The sequence below is a fragment of the Pteropus medius genome, unplaced genomic scaffold, assembly GCF_902729225.1.
Source record: "Pteropus medius unplaced genomic scaffold, Ma_sr-lr_union100, whole genome shotgun sequence".
Taxonomy (NCBI): domain Eukaryota; kingdom Metazoa; phylum Chordata; class Mammalia; order Chiroptera; family Pteropodidae; genus Pteropus; species Pteropus medius.
The window spans coordinates 3,395,237-3,416,770 of record NW_024349225.1 but is presented as its reverse complement, the minus strand read 5'-3'; the positions used below and the strand labels follow the sequence as shown (position 1 = coordinate 3,416,770).

The window sequence follows — 21,534 nt, the reverse complement described above, 5'->3', positions numbered from 1 at the left end:
ATGGCATCTTTTTTGCCAACTACCAACTAACTTTGTGCCGAGTCATAGTTTCCCCAGGGAACACTGGTTGTCGATTCAATGATATTTCCTCTGGCATCATTCCTGAGACATATACGAAAGTCCCCTATTCAAGTCAGAAACTAGCCTTGTCCACACTAGTTTGAAATTTTATGTGATATTGGCCCCAGGAACATGGCAAGGGATTATCAAAATACAGAAATTATCCAAATATGGATAATTATTGACTGAAACTGAGCACTTTTCTCCAAGAATTTGTACATTGATTTTTACAGCTCTTAGAGAAAGATTGTCATGATTTTGAAACGTCTGTTTTAGAAATAATTTGCAGGTTATCTGAAGATTTATGATTTCCAAAATTAACTTGTAAAAACCAAGAAAATATTTGATTTACTCCTTATTTTCTGTAAACAGTATGCAAGTATTTCACTCATAGTTAAGACAGAATTGAGGCTGATGGAAATAAAAGCAGATTAAAATAGCTGAATGATGGAGGAAATAACCCAATTAATAGATGGAGTATAGATCAACTACAGATATAATAGAGAGACTAGATTGTAACTTTCTATACCATTTTAATAAATGGAAATAGCCTTTTTTTTATTATTAAAGGCGTCATTCTTCTCTGTGTAAGTAAAGGAATGGAGATAGCAAGACTGGATTCTAATTAAAGTTTAACTTTTACTACTTATGAGATACTGGGAAATTAACCTCTCAGAATCTCACTTTAATTATGTATAAATATAAATAATAACATATTTTATAGGATTTGGGGGGAAATTCAATGAGAATTTGCATCTACTAGAATGTCTAACATATGGTTTATACTCAATGAATTCTTATAATAATCTCTATGTATGTTATACTTGACATGAAATAAATATTTGACATGAATACATCTGCAGTGATTTCAAAAATTGTATTAAGTAATAGATAAAAATATTGCTAATAATCTTTATGTTACAATGGAGTTTTTTGACATTTGAAAACCCATGTGGTATTAGATGTTCTAGGATACGGAAAAGAACCATAAATGATTTGGGATGGTGTCCTATTATATGTAATAATTATTATTGAGTTCTTTTTAATGGAGAAAGCTAGTCCCTAAGTCGAGTTTCAAGAGCATCTACTTATTCTCTTTCAGGCCCAGGTATCATTTTTCTAGAATCTCTCTCTCTCTCTTTTTTTTCTTTTGCATGTGAATGTCTAGTTATTTCAGTACTATTTGTTGAAAAGACTATCTTTTCTCCATTGTATTGCTTTTGCTCCTTTGTCAAAGATCAGTTGACCATATTTGTGCCAGTCTATGCCTGGGCTCTCTATTCCATTCCATTAATATATCTGTCTGTTCTTCAGCAGATACTATACTGTTTTGATTCCTTTAGCTTTATAATAAATACTAAAGTCAAAGAGCATCGGCTCTCCAACTCTGATCTTCTCCTTAATATTGTGTTGGCTATTCTGTGTCTTTTGCCGTTCTATGTAAACTTTAGAATCAGTTTGTTGACATCCACAAAATAACCTCTTAGGATTTTGTTTGGGATTGCATTAACTCTACAAAGTAGAGAAGGACTGATATCTTGACAATACTCAGTCTTCTATCCATGAACATAGAATTTATTTAGTTGTTTTATTGTCTTCATTCATCAGAGTTTTGTTGCTTTCCTCATACAGACCTTTTACTTTTTTAAAAAAAGATTTATACCTAAGTATTTCATTTGGGGGAGGCATATGCAAATGTAAATGATATTGTGTTTTAATTTCAAATTCCACTCATTTATTTTTAGTGTATAGGAAATGGATCGACTTTTGCACATTAACCTTATATCCTATAACCTTGCTATAATCACTTATTAATTCCAGGAATTAAAAAAAATCAGTTATTTTGGGTTTTCTACATAGACAATCATATCGTATGTGTACAAAGACAGTTTTATTTCTTCCTTCACAATCTGTACATCTTTATTTCCTTTTCTTATTGCATTAGCTAGGATACCCAGTACAATGCTAAAAAAGAGTGGTGAGAGGGGATATTCTTGTCTTGTTCCTGAACTCTGTAAGAAAGCTTCTAGTTTTACACAATTAAATGTGATATTGGCTGTGGGCTTTTTATAAATATTTTTTATCAAGTTCGAGAAGTTCCCATCTATTCCTAGATTGCTGAGAGTTTTTATCATGAATAGGTGTTGAATTTTGAATAGATGTCAAATTGTTTTTTCCCCATCTATTGATAGGATCATGTGATTTTTCTTCTTTAGCCTGTGCTAAATTACATTAATTGAGTTTTGAATGCTGAACCAGCCTTGCATACCTGGGATAAATCCCATTTGATTATAGTTATAGTTCCTTCTATAACTGTTAGATTTTATTTGCTAATAATTTATTGAGAATTTTCACATCTATATTTATGAGAGTCTGTAGTTTCCTTTTCTTGTAATGCCTCTATCTGATTTTATCAGGGTAATGCTGGCTTCATAGAGTAAGTTAGGATCTATTCCCTCAGATTCTATCTTTTGAAAGAGATTAGAGAATATTGGTGTAATTTCTTCCTTAAGTGTTTTATCAGTGAATCCATCTGGACCTGGTGCTTTCTGTTTTGGAAGGTTAGATATTGATTTAATTCCTTTATAGATATAGCCCTATTCAGATTGTCTTACTACTTGTGTGAGTTTTGGCAGACTGTGTCTTTCCAAAAATCAGTCCATGTAATCTAGTTTATCAAATTATAGGTTTAGAGTTGTTCATAGTATTCTTTTATTATCTTTTTAATGTTCATAGGCTCTTGAGTGAACTTCTCTCATTCATTTATAGTATTTGTAATTTGTATTCTCTCTTTTTTTTCTTATTTAGTCTGGTTAGAAGCTTATCAATTTTATTGATCTTTTCAAAGAACCAACTTTTGGTTTCATCAGTTTTATCTGTTGATTTCCATTTTCAATTTTATTTATTTCAGCTCTAATTTTTGCTATCTTTCTTCTGCTTACTTTGGACTTGATTCATTCTTTTTCCAGTTCCCTAAAGTAAACACTTAGACGATTGATTTTAGATCTTTTAGATATGTATATATGCATAAAATAAATTTCCCTCTAAGCACTACATTCATTGCATCCCCCAAATTTTGATAAGTTGTAGTTTCATTTTCATTTAGTTTCAAATATGTAAAAATTTCTCCTGAGACAACTTCTTTGATATATGTGTTATTTAGAAATGTATTCTTTAATCTCTAAGTCTTGTGATTTTCTAGCTATCATTCTGTTACTTATTTTTAGTTTAATTCCATTGTGGTCTGAGAGTAGACATTGTGTGACTGTTCTATGTGAACTTGAGAAGAATGTGTATTCGGCCATAGCTGGATGAAGCAGTCTATAGATGGCAATTATATCTAGTTGATTAATGGTGTTGTTGAGTTCAGCTATGTCCTTACTGATTTTCTGCCTGCTGGATCTGTGCATTACTGATAGAGGGGTATTGAAGTCTCCAAGTATGATAGTGGATTCTCTTCATTTTTTGGTGGGGGGAGTACATGTGATTTTCAGTGTTAGTGTAAGGCCACACACTTTTATTTAAAAAGCATTCACTTCTTCATGATTGACAATTTCATTTCTATAAAATAAAACATTGGCTACTCATAGCTCTTATAAATATAAAAGGTATTTCCCTTTAACAAAAAACTTGAATAAGATGTTATCTTGAAAGATTTTACATGCTTTTCTACCTTTTAAAATAATATATGCTCATCATTTATGACTTTACCTCATCTTGATCCTGAATTGTGAATCTGGATATCAATTACTCTATTGACAGAGTGATATCTTCAGAAAGTATTGAATGCTATGTAACTTTCGACCACTCTAATGCTGGTTTCTATGAATCTCTGTTTTTACATTTTTTTTACCTCTTTGCTTTTAGACTATCATCACTCACTTCTCAGTATTTTTAGTATCTTAGTTTCTTTTTAATCGATTATAGACTTTTTAAATTAAATTTATCAGGGTGACATTGGTTAATAAATGATAAAGGTTCCAAGTGTACAATTCTATAATACATCATCTGTATATTGCATTGTGTGTTCACCACAAAAAGTCAGATTTCCTTCTTTCATCGTGTATTTGACTCCCTTTACTCTTATCTGCCTTCTCCCCTTTCCCTCTGGACGTTTTAACCAGTTAAGTAAATCCATTAAAATTAAAAATTGTAGGAGTAGCTTATAAACGTGGACCTCTTCTAAGATTAAACAAAAATGTCTGAGCTTTAGAGAAATCCTTGTAATCTTTTCAGTTGCCCAGAGATCTGTGTGAGTTCCTGTTCACCCATTCTGGTTTTTTGTTTGTTTGCTTTAATTTTTATCTTTTTTAATTTTTCAATTATAGTCAATATTCAATATTATATTAATTTCAGGTATACAGCACAGTGGTTAAACATTTACATAATTTACAGAGTGATTCCCCCATAAGTCATAACCTGGCATCATACATAGTTGTTACAATATTATTGACTATATTCCCTAAGCTGTACTTCACTTCCCTGTGACTATTTTGTAACTGCCAGTTTGTATTTCTTAATCACTTTTTCTTTTTCACCCAGCCCCCCAGTACCCCTTCCATCTGGCAACGATAAATTTGTTCTCTGTATCTGTGAATTCCTTTCTGTTTTGTTTATTTGTTTAGTTTGGTTTTTAGATTCCACATGTAAGTAAAATCATATAGTATTTGTCTTTCTCTGTCTGACTTATTTCACTTAGCATAATACTCTCTAGGTCTACCTTTGTTGTCACGGATTGTAAGATTTTGTTTTATTTTTATGGCCGAGTAATATTCCATTACAAATATGTACCACATCTTCTTTACTCATTCGCCTTTTGACTGGAGCATTGAATCTATTTAATTTAAAGTAATTATTGATAGGTATATAGTCATTGCCATTTTACTGTTTTCTAATTGTTTTTGTAGTTCACTGTTCTTTTCTTATTCTCTCGCTCTCTTGTATGTTGATGACTTTCCGTAGTGCTGTGTGTGATTCTTTTCTTTTTATTTCTTGTAGATTTTTGGTTTTTGGTTACCACGTGCTTAATATATACTGAGATATGTTTATAGCAGTTTAAGTTGGTGGTTGCCTAAGTTCAAACAGTCTAAAATCATTACCATTTTTACTCACCCCCTCCATGTTTATATTTTTGTCATTATTTTTTTGCTTCTTTTGTGTGTGTTGTGTGTATTGCTTAATTTACTGTCGTAGTTACATGTGGTCTTCCTACTTTTTGCATTAACCTTTTTACTAGCTTAAGTGCTTGTTGATCTGCCGCTTTTATTATTTTGTGTTTGGCTTTGTCAGTGAGAAATTTTTTCTTTACAATCTTTTCTTATTCATACTTATTTATTTTTTCTTCTTAAAGAAGCCCTTTAAACATTTATTGTAATACTGGCTTGATGGTGATAAACTCCTTTAACATTTTCTTGTCTGGGATTCCCCACTTTGTATTTTTGAATAAAGTAATTTGGTAACTAATTTCCAGTTAGGTTAAGTGTTTAATAAAATCTTCTAGGTGTTAATATTTATTATGTGCATATAAACTATCAGGCAAATAGAAACTTTTAACATTGCTGCATATGGTTTATTAAATTAAAATTAATAAAATTAATGTAAGTGGTTTATCTGTTATTGCCTTGGATCCAAAGATTTTGAAAGCTGTTCTGGAAATGCGATGCCAAAAAAGATATTCATTGAACAGTAACAATAAAAGCAAACAAACCTAAATAATGCAAACATCTTGCTCTGACCTTGCTTTTCTAAGGCAGGGCTTCTTAGTCATCCAGGACAAAGCCTGATTGTGCTTCTGGAAGGACTGCAGTCCTGATTTACATGATTTCCCAAGCGCTTGGTGAACCTGACAGCAAAGAAGTCCTAAGAGTTGAGCTGTAGTGACATTTTCTAGCATGACCTAGAAGTCTGAATAATTCTGTGATGAGAGAGAGGAGAGAATCAAAAAAGGAACAGCCTTAGAATCAAAGAATGTTTCTAGTATGCATGTTGCTTCTTTTCGACTAGAACATTTTTTATTAGTCTCAGAGAAACAATAAGAATGATTTACTTGGATTCTACGTTGGAAGTTTATTTTTAATTTACTACCATTTTCTTTCCAGGTGGAGCATCAGTATTCCCACAAGTTCACAGTAGTGGTGTTACGTGCCACCAAAGTGACAAAGGGGGCCTTCGGTGACATGCGTAAGTCCTCTTATTTGCTTTTCTATTAAAAATGTGTAATTGTGGTTCACTTTTCAGTTGCTTGAGTTCCTTTATACGCCAGGGGCTGTCTTTTCTTCAAACGTGGTTATATTTGTTTATATATCTAAATGGTAACATTTTGAACAGTTCTCTGATGCTCTTTTATCTTTTGGAATAGCATTTCACCTTGACTTTACATTAATTGAGAGTACTTGAAGTCAGACACAATGACTGCCTTATGACATACAAATCTTTAGAATTCAAAAAATATCTACTTAACTCAGAAAAAGTGCTAGAAACGTGTTAGAAAAAAGTGTTAGAAAAAAGTGCTAGAAAAGTGTTAGAAAAAGTGCTGAGTTGACTTCAGACAAGCCACCTCTGTGACCTACTATGATTCTAGGATTAAAAAAAATTCAGTTTCTCTAGTTCTCATGCCTTTCAGTGTGTTTATTATGTGTAGAAATAGCTACAGAGATTGGTGTAAGACAATCTGAAACAATGTAAAACAGAGCCTGAGGATAATGTTGGATTAACTTGTTGGCATGTTAGAGTTGAATTAACTTCTCCATACTATAAAAAGCAGTTTTTCTGGGTAATCTCACCACTCAGATAGCTGGGGTTCATGCAGGTGGGAATATAAAGAAAGATGGATAAGCAGGATGATGATGAATTTGGTCAAGTTTTAGATTATTGCTAAAAATGGAAATGGCAATTTACTTCTCAGAACAGGTTTTAGAGAAAGAATGGAGATTTCAGTTTATCAGTGTGGCAAATAGGGAAGGCTTTTTAAAACTCATACCTGAGAGAAGAGCATGTGGATGGCGAGAGCAGGAAGTCTCCGGCAGAGAAAACAGCATCTTTTAAGGCAGGGGATGAACCGAGTGCTTCTAAGGACTGAGGGTAGGTCCGACATCGTTAGAGAATGGACAGTAAGGTGAAGAAGGACCAGACTAATATAATGAAGACTAAGAATGAAACTTAGGAAGAATCTGATGGCATTTGAGACATGAGTCACACGATCGGACCTTCATCGGTAAAAGTCAAGGTGGTAAAGGAGGAACAGGTGGTAGAATCTGATGGCAATAGTTTTAGATGAGCAGTGGTTTTCATGAGACATGAGGGGGACAAGGACAATTCTTTCAAATCTAGTCTGGACTACGGCTTTATATTCTAAATTTTATCTCCTACTTCTGTCTAACACATTTCATCACTGCTTTGCCAGTGTTTTTCTTAAGTTAATCTTATTTGGCTTTTTATAATTTTTTGCATTTTCATCATTAAAATGAGAGTTCACTGAAAGAAAAGTTCCTGTAAAAAAGGAGCCACATTAGAAGCCATATTTAAAAACTAGTATCTTTCATGACCTTGGGGAAGGCACAGGCCTTACGACTCAAGAGGTCTTACTGTTAGTTAGAAAAGCTAAAGATTATGTCAGTAACTTGCCAGACATGTAAGTTTCTGACCTAATTTGACTTAAAAAATAGAGTTCTCTCATAAAAAGCAGCAGTAACCCTTTTCTACCAGTGCGGAGCTCTGTCATGTAGAGACAACGGGTGTTAATATGCTTAAGATGAGTCCTATAGCAGTTCAAATCTATAGTCCATGAGTCTCCTTCAACTGGTGTGGAGCTGATTTCTTAACTACTTTCCCCATAGGCTCCAAGCACCTTGGTCCTCATTACTTGTGACTTATTATAATTAGGAGAGGGAAGAGGGTAATGCTGCAAGTGTCATTTTAAACCTGTTTGAGTTGACATTGAAAATAATACTTAAAAATGAGCATGAGGTATGTATTTATCTCATGAAACAGGGAGCAGTTACATTTTGGATGCCCGCAGTATACACAGCACAGGTTGGACCCTTGATCTCTAAAAGCTTCTTTTTTAAAGGGAAAGACCCAGGGGAGGAATAGACCCTGGAGATTAACCACTATAGGAGAAAGGACAGTGTTATGACATGCTGTTAAAATTTTTATTCAGCATTTGTAATTTTATTTTATTTGTTATCACCTTCTTCTTCTTCTTCTTCTTCTTCTTCTTCTTCTTCTTCTTCTTCTTCTTCTTCTCCTCCTCCTCCTCATATATACTCCTCCTCCTCCTCTATATCCTCTCTCTCTCTCCTCTTCCTCTCCTCCTCCTCCTCCTTCTTTTTTTTTTTGAACAAGGGGAACGAACTGTTGGTAACTATGTTACTTTAATGAGTTTCCAGGAATTCAGAAGAGATAAAAACAAGGAAGAGTCTTAGAGAAATCAACTCAATGATAAGATTATTATGAAAAAGTGAAGGGACAATATACAGTGCAAACACTTTATTTTTGAGACGTTCTAGGAGGTTACAGTGAGGGAAGGTATAGGCATTAGCTGTCACTCTTCTAGGAGAAATTTTTATGATATTGCTAAATTTGAGATGTTTGTATATAGAATTTTTTTAAAGATAGACAAGGATAAAACTATAAAAAAAAGTCCTAAGATATGCAAGACCAGGATAACAGAAACCTATACTCTCTTCTGTTGTTGATATTTAAATAAATGTGTCTGCATTTATTTAAAAAGACCAATTTCCATAAAGTTTTACATGTTGGTAAAGAAGAATGACAGATTGCTATTGAGTTTTTCAGCGGTTGCCTGTGGGGGCTTTCTCGGGGTGCCACCCAAATCAAATAATTGATTCTTTGTAAAATACTGATATTTGCTGTTTTTGAGGTAATATGAAGATTATATCTGTTTTTTATTTTGTCCCTTGATAAATCATCCAGTTTTGACTAGCTTCATTCAGAAATACCATATTGCATTGCTAAAACATCATAATAAAATCGGCATGATCCCATGAATTATCTTTTGAGGGGTCAGAGCTGACATTTTAATTATAACATCTCGCTCATTTCCTTGTTTTTACCTGAGGGCACTGGACCCACCAAGAACAAGAGAGCATCTTCCCAGATATAGCTGCTCCTCTTAGTATGCCCAAATGTATCACTTATACCCAGTGCCCCGTTGCCAACCCTTCCTTGCGTTCTTATGCTCATGTCATATGAAAACGTAGTTTGAAATTTCAAATTTGTACCTGACTTATTTAAAAAATAGTCTCATTTTTAAAATAAGTAGTTTGCATTAATTTGGTATGTTAATATAAGTCTCACTTTTAAAGCTAAGGAAGTTGTAGATATAACATGGAACCGAGAGCATGTCAACATCGTGGCAGTTGCTAAGCACTGGGTGGAGGCATATTAAACTCTGTGTTCTATATTGTTCTCTTCCTCTTCTAACAGAAGATATATGTTTGCAGAATGACCACACAATGACAGTAAAATTTCAGCTGGTAATAAAGTTTTCTTTGTGCATTTATGAAATGAAACACACATCCCTAGCTACAAACCTCATTTTATAACCAAATGAAACAGCTGCCACAAATTTCTACTCCTTTTAAAAAGTGTTGGGGAAAATAGAGATCATGTATGATAATGGAAGCTAGTCTCAGAATTCAGAACTATATAGAGTCATGTTTCATTCCCTAAGATGAAATCACATAATGAATGCCATGTTTTGAAACAATAAAATACTATAGCAATGTTAGATATGTTTAATATTCTAATTATGCCTATGTGCTGAGGATTCTTGTCTGGTCGCATTGGACACCAGCCTCCTTCTCTTTACAGAATTAACATCATAAATATTAGGGCTTCTAAGGACAGCTGTAGGTTTGCAGACGGATCTCCTTTCCTTAAGTATTCAGGAGACAACAGAGCTTAATGCCTATGCATAAACTTTTAAGAAAAAGTAAATACACTTGGGAGAACTATGAACTCATTGCATTTAAACCAATTTTTATAAGATCGTATTACTTAATATCTTAAGATACTGTTTTAAGGTTTTCTTGAGAACCTTAAGCTTCTATTTTTTACAATGTCTGGGTCTGTGGGTAAATGATGTTTTATTTCAGATAAACTCATAGCAAGATCTGAATCAAGTTCCTAATTTTTAAACGGCTGTACCATTGGCAGGTCTGACGTTGACTTAATATCTCCAAACAGAGCTTCTCAAATGTCATTGTCTAAAAGAATCACGAGGGATCTTGTTCAAAATGCAGATTCTGACTCAAAGGGTCTGGGGAGTAGATTCTGCATTTCTAACTCACAAGTAATGCAGACACTGCTGACTCATGGGACGCAGTTTGGGAGACAAGGTTCTAAGTGTTTTCTCCTCTGCTACCCTGACATCTGTCCAGACTTCTTTTTAATACTTGCCACATGGGAGTGTAATCATGTCTTTCTAAGACTGGGGCCTGTGTCTTTTAGAAAACTTTTTAGAAAATAGTTGCTGAGCCTTGAGTGTGGAATAGTAGTAAGATCTGAGAGAATTTTGGATGAATAACAAGAACACATAAATATGTGTAAACATATCTTCTTAGATACTGCTTTTTCACCTCACTAGAGAGAAATTTTAAAATGTTTTTGTACTCCATTTCTTATAGATAATACATATCTCTGATTATTTCTATCCATAATTATCTAGAATTTTCTTGGGTTTCAGTGTGCCAAAACTTTATAACACTTTTGTCTTAATCTGATTAATCTGTTGGAGGGCATTAATTATAGTGTGTTAAATATTTTTTATAAATAGCACTGCTGTTGGCCTACAGCCACCTGCTACTTTTAAATATACCTTTTCTGAATCAAATATTTCCCTGGCATCAGATCCTCAGGTTAGAATTGAACATGAGTTTTGGCTTACTACTCTTTTGGCAATGTATCCACCCAAAATTGTAAAAGTTCTAAGTATAATAAAATAATTTCCCAATGGGCTTTTTAAAAAAGAATTTCAAAATGAGTAAAATATTCCAGAATACCCATCCATTTCTCATTTCTCATCTTGTGCTTTCTGTGTAGTAGGGATATAGAATGTGTTAAGGAGACACTACAGTTCCTCACTGATTTTGAAAGTCATGTAGTTTATTAAGTTGTCAGATGGTTTTATGAGTACAGTTAATCCTTTTCCTCTCTATTTGAATTTTATTAGTTACTTTTTGGCTTGTATGTTTGTATATGTGTGTTTTAGGTCTGATGAATACAGCGAATAATACTGTCCTATGATATTTTGAGAACATCGATTGATCATTAGGTGGAATTTCTCCATGTTTATTCAATAAGTTAAACAGAGCTATATTCCAGTAGTAGATTTGTCATCAATGCTTTTGTGAGATAATAAAAGTAAGTTCCTGTCAAAATGACGAGTATATTACCAGCACTGATAAGGACACAATCCATATGTTCTCTCTCTTTTTTCCAGTGATGAATCTTCCTTATTTAATTCTATACATATATGTCTTATACTTGAGCTTCTTTATCTTAAAATGCTTTTTTTATTTTTCATGTATACACTTTAACATGTTAATGGTCTACCAAGTGAAAGAAAAACCTTAATTTAATTTAATTTAATTTAATTAATTAATTTATTTAGCCTTCAGCACCCGGTGTTCCTAGGTGGTCCGAGATCAGACAAGATTGGAGTGTTGAGGGTGGCATCACCATAGACAGAAAACTTTAATTTTAAAAACTTTTTACAGCAGAGTGATTTGCAGCCTTCTTATCATCTGCTAAGTAAATTCTCTTTGCCAAAAATTACATACAACTTCTAAAAGGTGTGATTAATATCAAGTGAAATTAAATTTAAAAACAGATTAAATTTTTGAAGAGAAGTATTCTCTTAAAGTTTTTATGTCAAAGAGAATATCTCTGCTGCTCTAAAAGTTTAAGCACTTATATGAAAACATTTATTTAAAAATTGTCTTTAAACTAAAAATTATATGACATAGAGATTGAAATGTCTAGTTACTTAGCTGAGGTATGGTATGAGGATTTTTGTAAAATTTACTGACTCCCTAGAAGCACTTTTCCATTCTCACTCCTCACTTGGTATATATATTTTTTATAAAATATTTTAGATAAAATTCTAGGCAAATGATTTGAAGTTGTGTACAAGAATCATCCAAAATCTCCAGATGCAAAATGAAATAACAATTTGGAAATTTTAACTTTGGAAAAGAAATGTTAAAGAAATATAACCCAGTGCTTATTCCAGCAAGGCTCTATTATTAACGTCCTCATCAACAAACGCTGAGCATCTGCTATGGACTTAGCACTTGGTGCCTTGAAGAAGTGCAACAGGAATAAATAAATACTTATGGTAGATAACTTTATTGAGTGTCTATTTCATACCAAAGTGGCTTAGTGGTTAGACCAAGGACTCTGGAACTGGCTGGCCGGGATTCAAATTTCCCTTCCACTATTGATTAACTACAATGAATTTGGGCAAATTACTTAGTTTTCCTAGGTCTCAATTTACTCAGCTGTTAAATAGGGTGATAATTATACCTTCCTCGTAGTTTTTTGTGTTTTTTTTTTAATGAGGATTAAATGAGATTATGGAGTGCTTATAAAAGTGCTTGATGCATAGTGTACACAATATAAGTGTTTGTTAAATAAACAAAAATGCTAAGCAGAGTTCATAGGACTTTATATTATACTTCATTTATTCACTTCAGTAACACTATGAGGTATGTGCTGTTTTTGTTTTAATTTTATAGGTGTAGAGATTTATTTAAAGACATCAAATAAATAGTCCGGAAACACACAGCTGTTATGTTTTAGGGCTAGAACTCAAATATGTCTCATCCTCATGTCTACTTATGCAGCAGCTTTGAGCAGTTTATGACCTAGCTGGGAAGATGAAATGGGTATAAATAAATCTTTGGAAAACCAGCCTTAGAGAATACATATTCAGTAATGATGCATTTAGATTTTACAGTATTACTGCTTTAAAAAGTTTTGGCATTAAACTTCCAAGAAGACTTTACAGCTTGAATGGAGTTTGAGATGGGTTTTGTAACTTAAGTAGACTTTTAATATGTGGAATGGATGTGAGACATTTCAGTTTGGAAAAGAAATCATGAGAAAAGATTTTAAAAATGAGATCGACATGATATGTCTAATACATATTACTTAGGGAACTTGGCTATTTTTTAATAGTTTATGCTAGTGAATAAATGTCAGGTAGCAAGAATAATGCCTTGCTTTACTGAAGCGGTTCTAAACTGTGGGTCCATTTTCTCCCCGCCAGGGCATGTTGGCAATATCTGGAGACATTTCTAGTTGTGATAATTAGGGGATCCTACTGGCATCTAGTGGGTAGAGACCAAAGATAGTGCCCCAGACCAAAGAATTATTCTGCCCAAAATGTCAGTAATGTCAAGGTTGAGAACTCCTGTTTTAATGAGAAAGAAGAATTATTCTTGCTTAGAATGCAATCCACATATATAGTTAAATCCACATAGTTAAAATTAATAATATAAAAATATGTTTTATAATATTACATAAGAACTTCTGGAGAATTACTCTTTCCCTCCAATCTAAACAGATTCCCCCCCCAAAATCCCTAAATTATAAACCTTTAAAACATTCCAAGCATAGATACTGATACCAAAGGTATTTTGATTTTCTTCCAAAAAGGTATCATAGAACTTTGAGTAAAAGGACCATGCAGGCATCAACTAAAATTTCAATCATATTTTAGATCTTTCTTTGTTTAACTTTCTTTGTATTGTTTTGCATGTATATTTCTCTGTTTTCTCATGAATATCAACAGTTTTTACAAGAAGTCATTTTTATTGTATGCTGGACGGTAGCCTACTTCATTAATGTACTAAGTCAATTGTTAGTACAAAAAGTATCAAGATAATTGATAGTGGATGATATTGGGCTTTCTTCCTGATGTCCATTTGGCTGATGATACATTCTGATAGTTTCATGTCCCTTTACAAAAGGAAACATGTGACCCGAAAACACTAATATAGGTCTGTGAGAGTCTGTGAGAAAAAGGGAAACAAAAAATAGAGCTCAAACTGGAGACACTGCCTGATAAAGGGATTTCAAAATAGTGTTAATAAAACTGCATTGTAATTTCAAATGAGAAAGGTATTCTGTGATTTTCCGAGTTCCTAGACAATGCTGCCATTGCTGTAAGGACTTTCTTCTCTCTTCAGTATATACAGAGTCACTGCCAAAGTGCTATTTTATTAAACCGCACTGAATTATTTACTAACTTTTTCAACTCCTGTATTTCTGGCAATTTTCAGGGACTGCTCTTCAGCATCTGTAGCCATAACAATTCCAATTTTGAGCCTGTTCTGGAGGAAGCAGGGGTTGCTACCTATAAACAAGTCCCCTGGCACTCTACACTATTCCTTAGAGTTATTAAGGAAGGCAAGCCGAGATTTGAGGATTTATTTTTTTATTTAGCATTATTATTTGGAAATAAAGGTTAAACACAAATGCACTTGGAAGAAATGACTGACATGATTTATATTAAAATACAAATAAGTGGGGTGGGACAAAGCACCAGGAAGGTTGAGACTTATTACCCAAGAGTAAAAAGACATTAAGGAGAGAAGGTTGTTGTGCTGTGATAAAGGTCACATTTTCTACAGTACGGCTCAGGGCTAGTTCATCACCCATTATTTCTGTAATATTTATTATGTTCCTATAATGTTTCAGACTTCGTGCTAGACTCTTGGACACAGTAGTGAATAGGAAAGATGTGGTTTCTGAGATTACGGAGTTTACAGTGTAATAGAGGCAAAAATAAGAAAGAATTATTAGTGTTAGCATACATGAAAGAGCAAGGAATTTGGCTTCAGAAAGACTAAGTTAAAACCCTGTCTCTGGCCTTACTCCTTAAATGCATCTGAGTCTCAGTTCCTTTATCTATGTGATGGGAATAATAATACCTTAATCAGCAAGTTGAAGCTTTATGTGGAATTATTTTTACTTTATGAAGATGTACCTAGATAAGATCTCTAGAGAACATGATTTACAATGAGCAGTTTTACCCATTAGGGAAACAGAACAAACGGTTGACTAGGGATATATGAACTAGATAAGGAAAACATAGGACATCTCATTCCACTTATCCTTTAAGTGTGCAGTCTTTGGACCCTTATCTTGGGTATTCTTAGGACAAGGACAACAACTTGAATAACATTTAGTTATCAACTAAAACATCAAAATAAAACAGAATGATATGCACAAGTAAAAGAAAGGCAATGTTCTCTTAGAACAAATGCTTCTGCCTTCAATGTAACTGTGTAGAATGTTTGAAATGTGTGGATTTCTGAGATGCTTTGTGGCCTCAACATTGACTTGCGAGAGTGATGTTCCAGTGTGTGGTGGGGGAAGATCACTGACTGGAAGGAAACCTGGGGTCCGGTGGTGGGAGCCCTTCTAGGCCTTTCTCACCATGTTGAGGCCTGCCTTCATAGGCTGTGAAGGTCAAAGATGTGTTTCACGAAGACAGTCATAGTGGCATAATGGAAAGGGGCCTAGTAAACACCCTCGGATCTCAGTTGAGAAGCTTTAATTGGGAGTGAACAAAAGTTAGATAGAAACCTACAAAGATTTTAGTCAATTCAATTTTCGATTAAATTGAGAAGATCCATCTTAACTGTCACTGCCTGCCAGAAAGTAAAATGGATCTTCCGTTGAGGTAGATGTAGTCCCCCCACCCTTCAACAGCTTATGTAAAAAAAGTCCGGCATTTTATCCAGAATTGCCATGTATACCAAAAAAGAAGATCTGGAAAAATAAGTATTGGATATGGACTTTAAAATAACTAAGATTAATATATTCAAGAAATAGATGGCAAGGTGGAGAATTTTACTAGAAAAGAATCAAATTGAAAATTTAGAACTAAAAACACAGTAACTAAAATTTTAAACTCAACAGATGGGTTTACCATAGTTTGAACACAGCTGAAGAGAGGGAATTGGTCAACAAAATAGAATAGTAGGAAACATCCAGACTGAAACATAGAGAACAAAAAGGATATAAAATATAGAACAAAAGCATAAGTAATATCTGGTGCATAATAAAAAAGCATTGAGGAAGAGATAGATAATGGGGCAAAAGTAAAAACTGAGGATATAAAGGCTAACAATTTTTTGTAACTGATAAAATATATCCAGCTATATACATAAATGTACTATGAGCCCAAGGATAAATATAAAGAATACCAGTCTTACACATGTTGTAGCAGAACTGCTGAAAACTGAAGACAAAGAAAAAAAAAAAAACCTAAAAACATCCAGAGAGAAAAAAGACACAGTCACAAAAGCAAAAGACTGAGAGCGAATTCCTCAAAAGAATAGATAGAAGCCGTAAAATAATAGGATGACATCTTTGAAGTGCTGAAATAAATAACTGCTAAAATAATCCTGCAGAAGTTGAACAAAGTTAGAGGACTTACACTACTTGATATCAAGATTTATTATAAAACTATGATAATTAAGACAGTGTGGTATTAGTACAAGCTTAATGAATAGATTAATGGACTAGTAGACTAATGGAAGTCCAGGAACGGACTTGCATTTAAATGGCCACTTGATTAATTCAAAGTTTATATTATGATGCAAGGGTTAAAAGTAGTATTTCCGGTATATGATGCTGAGTCCATTGGTTATACATATGAAAAAAAAGAATAATCTTAACACCTACCTCACACCATACACAGAAATTAATTCTAATCGGATTTTATATCTAAAGGTAAAAGGTAAAATGAGATTTTTGAAGAAATCAATAAAAACTATTTTATGATACTGAATAGCTAAAATTTTCTTAAATGACAAAAAGCATGAAGTATAAGGAAGCAGATGGATACATTGGATTATATTAAAGTTAAGCCTTTCTTTTTATTAAAAAAATATCATGAAAGTAGTAAAAAGATAAACCTCAGACTGGGAAAATATATTTGCCATATACATGTGTCTGTCAAAAGACTCGTATCCAGAATATGTAAAGTCTATATAAATCAATATAAAAAAGGCAACTATAAAAAATATAAAAAAGAAAAAAATGGGCAAAAAACTTGCATATGCTCTCACTCAAAGGAACATTCAACTGACCATTGAAAACACATGAAGACGTCCTGAACCTCATATAGTCATCAGGGATGTGTGAGTTAAATTACACATCTACCAGATGTTTAAAATGACAAGACTGACAATATTAACTGTTGGGAAGGATGTGCTGTCATGTGACCATTACCCTTTGGGTGTACAATGGCATAATAATTCCACATCCAAGTAATCCCATTCTTAGGACTTTTGCAACAGAAACGTATTTGTGTGTGCACCAAAAGCCATGTATGAGAGCGGCCATTGTAGCACCATTGGTAATAGCCCAAACTAGAAACAATCCCAAGTGTCTGTTAGCAGTGGATAAACATTTTATGAAATATTTGTACAAAGAGCGTCAACAATAGTGAATATATTATTCTACACATGTTCATATGGATGAAACTCATAAGCTTAATAGTGAGCAAAAGAAGCCAGTTTCTATAAAGATAAAATACAGGTAAAAATGTTTTATAATGATATAGGGCCTGCTAGTGGCCACCCCTGGAGTGAGGTGAGAGAGGCTTCTGCAGTGCTGGGTGGTGATCTCGTGGCGAGTTCAGTTTATGAAAATTCAAACATTGTACAGTTACAGGTCTTCTAACTTTTCTGCACGTATCTTATCCTTCGATAAACACTTTACATAAAAAAAAGGACTAAACTGTTGGTGAAATTCTTACATTTATCGTAGGATTAACCATGACTTTCCTAGGGTGTGTGCCAGCAATTCAGCTAGCCTAGTGCAGGGATAGTGAAAAGATTGCAATCATAAAAACTTTTAAGTTTAAAAGCTTTAAGTTCTCAGCGTAATTACTATTATCGCTAAATTATAAATATTTCAAAGGAGTGACCACATTTGGGAATAGTATTCAGTAGCATTCTTTCACCAAGTGATTAACTTTTGGTCTAACTATGGCATTCCTACTTCGATGGTGACTGAAGCAGAATGCTCGAATATCAGCTCATCGCCTTATCCAGATTGCCATCTAATACACCCACGTGAACCTTATTCTCTGAGTTGTTTTCATTTGGCCTCTTGAAAATGTATTGAGTGATAGAAACAGAAGTGAATTGCTGAATTGTGCTTAATGAAGTGTATGAGAAGAGTGACTCCGTGACAGAAGACCAGCAAGCATGTTGACTTCTCAACGTCAAAATGTTTCTACTTTTCTGTGGGTGTTGTGATACCATCGTCCTTTAGTTGATTCTAATAATATACTTTAAATCCTATTTTTCAAACTTGTGTGCATGAGAATCACCTGGTCAAGTTGGTAAAAATGCATTTTCAAGCCCACACTGAAGACTGATTGAAGCTGTGAGATGTCTACATTTTTAACACTGTAGATGATGCTGTGAAGACATCAGTGAATTACTTTTTGAAAAACGATGCTTTAACTTCACCGTCACTAGATCATAGCTATTCAGAATGTGTTATTTTGTCTATGAATCTGGGGAGACTTTTGCGTTGGGGATTTTTTGTTGTTGTTGTTGTTTATCACAAGAATTGTAACAGGTCATGGGTCATCTTTATTTGGAGAGAAGGGTTAGCACAGAGTGACATGGATATGAGAAAGCAAATGGCAAATACGTGAAATAGAAGTTGGCGTTTTGAAGCTGCTATCAGGTCCTAATCATTTAACATATTGCTCAGACAAAGCAAAAATGATAGATGGGCCTGTTATTAATTTAGGCAGGCACTCCTAGAACTTCTGAAGTTTATGAGATATTTTATAATCCTGGTGTTCTGAAGTTGTTTCTGGTGCATGTAGTTTCATGTCACCTCTGTGGGAGCAACAAAGATCTGTATCGCATACCTCTAATATTTTTTTGTCAAGATTTAGATAAAAGGATGAGATGTAATAAAGCCCTTGCCCACACATTACATCTTTACTTTACCACCTGTTTGGCTGGAGTTACTCAAAGTGAAGCTGAATCGATGACCCAAAGGCCTTAATTCACAAAGCCATGAAATAAGTATATAGGAAAAAAAATTTTCTTTTCCTGCATTTGACTCCACCCCCCCACCCCCAGTGCATTTATAGGAATTTCTTTAAAGCATTGGTCTAAATTTTGCTGTCAAAATGGACTGCTTTTCCAAAAACATACAGTGAGAAAGGAAAAAGCCTCTTCAATAAATGGTGCTGGGAAAACTGGAAAGCCACCTGCAAAAGAATGAAACTAGACTGCTGTCCATAACCACACACCCAAATTAACTCAAAATGGATTATGGACCTGAATATAAGACCTGAAACAATAAAATGCATAGAAGAAAACATAGGAACTAAACTCATGGACCTTGGATTTAAAGAGGATTTTATGAATTTGACCTCAAAGGCAAGGGAAGTAAAAGCAAAAATAAATGAATGGGACTACATCAAACTCAAAAGCTTCTGCTCAGCAAAAGAAACCATCAATAAGGTAAAGAGACAACCATCCTAATGGGAAAATATATTTGCAAGGAACACCTCCGATAAGGGCCTAATATCCAAAATATACAAAGAACTCATACAACTCAATAACAACAAAAAAACCCAAATAATCCAATCAAAAAATGGGCAGAGGACCTGAATAGACACTTCTCCCCAGAAGACATACAAATGGCCAACAAATATATGAAAAGTTGATCAACATCACTAGCTATTAGGGAAATGCAAATCAAATCCACAATAAGATACCATCTCACACTTATTAGAATGGCTATAATCAACAGGACAAGTAATAATAAATGTTGGAGAGGATGCAGAGAAAAAGGAACCCTCATACAATGCTGGTGGGACTGCAAATTGGTACAGCCATTATGGAAAACAGTATGGAGGTTCCTCAAAAAAATAAGAATTGATCTACCTTATGATCCAGCAATCCCTCTATTGGGTTTTTACCCCAAAGACTTGAAAACTCATATCTATAAAGATATGGGCACACCAATGTTCATAGGAGCATTATTCACAGTGGCCAGGACATGGAAGCAACCGAAGTACCCTACGATAGATGATTGGTTAAAGAAGCTGTGGTACATATACACAATGGAATATTACTCAGCTATAAGAAGAAATGAAATACTGCCATTTGCGACAACATGAATGGAACTTGAGATAATCATGCTAAGCGAAATAAGCCAGACAGAAAAAGTTGAAAATCCCATGATAGCAATTATACGTGGGATATAAACCTAAAAGCAACAAATGAGCAGGACAAACAAACAGAGACTCATGGACGTGGACTATAGACTAGTGGTTACCAGAGGACTATAGAGTAATGGTTACTAGTGGGGTGGGAGAGGTAAGGGAAGGTAGACAGGATAAACGAGGTCAAATATAGAGGGTAGGGGGAGGGTGAAGTGGGTAAAAAAGATCAAATATATGGTAGCTGAAGGAAACTGGACTTTGGGTGGTGAACATACAATGGAATATACAGATGTCAAATGATAATATACACCTGAAAATTATATGATTGTATTAACCAACGTTACCCCAATAAACTTAATTTAAAAAAAATGGACTGCTTTCTCTTTTCAGAACTATCATGTGTTACCGTGCCAATGAAGATCATAGATTGTGTAAAGAAAGTGAGCTGAGATATGTGATTATCATAATCCAATTTTAAACTAGCTTCCTAAAACTTCTTTTGTCCTGCAGTGTCTGTCACTGCTACAGATGTTTCTTAGAGTGCAAAGATTAGCAATGATGTAGATTGCAATATCAAAGTTTAGAGCTGTCAGTGGTTTTCCACTGCCCAGCATCCTTTGACATCTTGACTTTGAAGTCTCTTGCTAATGAAAAGGAGAAACTAGAAAAACTATCACTCAACAAAAGTTTTAGCATATTGACATTATTTAAAAGTAAAAATTATAATAAGAATCCAAAATGACAGCTTTGAACTGGATTTCAATTTTTTTGAAAAAGGTCTGTTGATGTTTTGAGATATAAATGTAGTGATGGCCTCTTGTTATATGGTGTTGTCTTAATCATTTTGTTCGAGTGATAATTTGTTAAAGCATATGACCTAATGAGAGTCTCAGTTGGCTGAGAAGATGTTTATATCACTGATTGACATATGCCACTTTAGTTTGTGCATTCTTTTCCTTTCTGGTTCCTCCCAAGGAACTTCACTTTTCTTTTCTGCCAAAGACTTCTTTATTTATTTTGTTTGTTTGTTTGTTGATTACAGTTGACATTCAATATGATTTTATATTAGTTTTAGGTGTACAGCATAGTGGTTTTACATTTATATAATTTACAAAATGATCCCCTGATAAGTCTAGTACTCACCTGGCATCAGACATCATTATTAAAATATTATTGACTATATTCCCTATGCTGTACTTTAACATCCCCATGACTATTTTGTAACTACT

General features: G+C 33.9%; 1 protein-coding gene across 1 annotated transcript in view; it reads left to right on the top strand.

Moving 5' to 3' along the window:
* Positions 1–21,534, top strand: part of PLA2G4A (phospholipase A2 group IVA) — a 117,991-nt gene that overhangs the window by 26,369 nt on the left and 70,088 nt on the right. The window contains exon 3 of the mRNA XM_039881225.1: positions 6,159–6,240. Within this exon, the coding sequence (XP_039737159.1) occupies positions 6,159–6,240 (82 nt within the window). The remainder of the gene's footprint in view (positions 1–6,158; positions 6,241–21,534) is intronic.